The 1,592-nt window shown below is 43.7% G+C and overlaps 1 protein-coding gene across 1 annotated transcript in view; it reads right to left on the bottom strand.

Annotated features, from left to right (window-relative positions):
• The window catches only part of LOC103607711 (clavesin-1), a gene marked incomplete at its 5' end in the record, with an annotated part of 81,577 nt that overhangs the window by 5,680 nt on the left and 74,305 nt on the right, over positions 1 to 1,592 (bottom strand). The window contains one exon of the mRNA XM_008592184.1: positions 872 to 982. Coding sequence (XP_008590406.1) covers positions 872 to 982 — 111 coding nt within the window. The remainder of the gene's footprint in view (positions 1 to 871; positions 983 to 1,592) is intronic.

The following is a 1,592-nucleotide window of genomic DNA, read 5'->3' as shown; positions in this document are numbered from 1 at the left end:
GATTCCAGCACTAGCTTCTTACTCCTCCGTGGGAGCACACAGTAGGTCTCAGGGAAAAAATTCTTGATTGATGGGCTAGTTGGTCCCTGTTATTGAGGGAATATGAGCATCCTCTTCTGCAGATGAACTCATTTTGTAAATATTTGGAAATAAGAGCATGTTTTCAGTGGCTACAGTTTTGGAACTTAGATCAGGGCATCAGCTTATGTATTAGAGGTTGGGAAGCTGCTCTTGGTGCTAATTAGATCCACAGAACAAGGGACCTTGGCCACAAAGTCTGAGCTAGGCCCACAAGACTAGGTTCTGATGAATGGCTTCAGACACTGGGTTTATCTTGGTTAATGGAATTAATAAAGAAGACATGTCTAAATGTTCTTTGAATTGTCAATTTTGCTGTCAATCAATTTCATTGCAACAAACATCTTTGTAAAATTTTAACAAGGTAAGCTGAAGGCAGAGGGAGCCTCGCTGAGCTAACAATTCAGGCAGCTGGCTGCTCCCTGAAGGTGTATGAAATGCTTTGCTTGGGTCTTTTTTAGTAACAAGGAAAGAAGGTTATTAACTTTGTTCAGAACCCTTTGAGTCTACAGGATCTCTAGGCATCTTCCACACCAATGTTTACAATGTCAGTACATGGAACGGCTCTTAAGGGTTGACATTTGAAAAACTTAAAAGTAATTTTTGCCTCCATGTAGACATTTTACAGAGCAGAAAGTAATTAAATATTTTAAAGGCTAAACTAGACATTTTCAGTAAAAGAACTTTCCTTTCAGGGTATGTATTTTTTTTTTNAGAGAGAGAGAAGAGGAGACGCCATAACTGCCCCTGCATTCCCCGTTTGGAATTTAGATGGCACATTTGTTTTCATTACCCGCTTCCTGGTCTTGTCCTTAAGGAAGGGCTTGATCAGTGTGTACAGGGCATGAATGTACCAGGGTTGGTTGACAAAATGGACTCCTCCAAAGCGGGCAGGAAAGCTGTCCTGGGTGGAAAGAGAGAAACACACACCAATTAATAAGCACTCCTGGTTAGACCAGACCAGCAGGACTGCAACTCCGAAGAACAACCAGTTTCTTCTCTCTAGTTGGAGCTCCAGCTTCATGGTGGTGAAAGAAAGAAAACCCACTTACTTCCCAGCTGTTAAAGTCTCCTCTATTCCCCTTGCCTCCCTCCTCCCCCTTTGGCTCCACAACTTAAAATGTGTGCATAGGTGACAGGCCTGTCTTCCCTGAATCATGATTATGTGACCTCCTACAGGGCACAGAGCTATGTGACCTGGATCGCAAGGGGAGTGTGGATTTTTCACAGCGTTAGGTAACCCAGGCTTCAGCTCCCACGGACTCTGAGCACAAGGTTCTCTACCCTCCTCCCCCTCTCTCCACCTGCATTATCATGACAATAGCTGAACTTTCTGGGTGAGTGAGTGCTGGCTGTGTAGCAAGGGTTACAAAAGGATTTCAAAGAGTCTTAATAAGTTGGGCTCTCAAGAATAGATCAAAGTCGAACAAGGTTTGCCATCAACATCTTCAGAGATTCCAGCACTAGCTTCTTACTCCTCCGTGGGAGCACACAGTAGGTCTCAGGGAAAAAAT

The sequence above is a fragment of the Galeopterus variegatus genome, unplaced genomic scaffold, assembly GCF_000696425.1.
Source record: "Galeopterus variegatus unplaced genomic scaffold, G_variegatus-3.0.2 Scaffold7644, whole genome shotgun sequence".
In the NCBI taxonomy this organism is placed as follows: Eukaryota; Metazoa; Chordata; class Mammalia; order Dermoptera; family Cynocephalidae; genus Galeopterus; species Galeopterus variegatus.
This window is presented reverse-complemented; position numbering and strand designations above follow the sequence as displayed.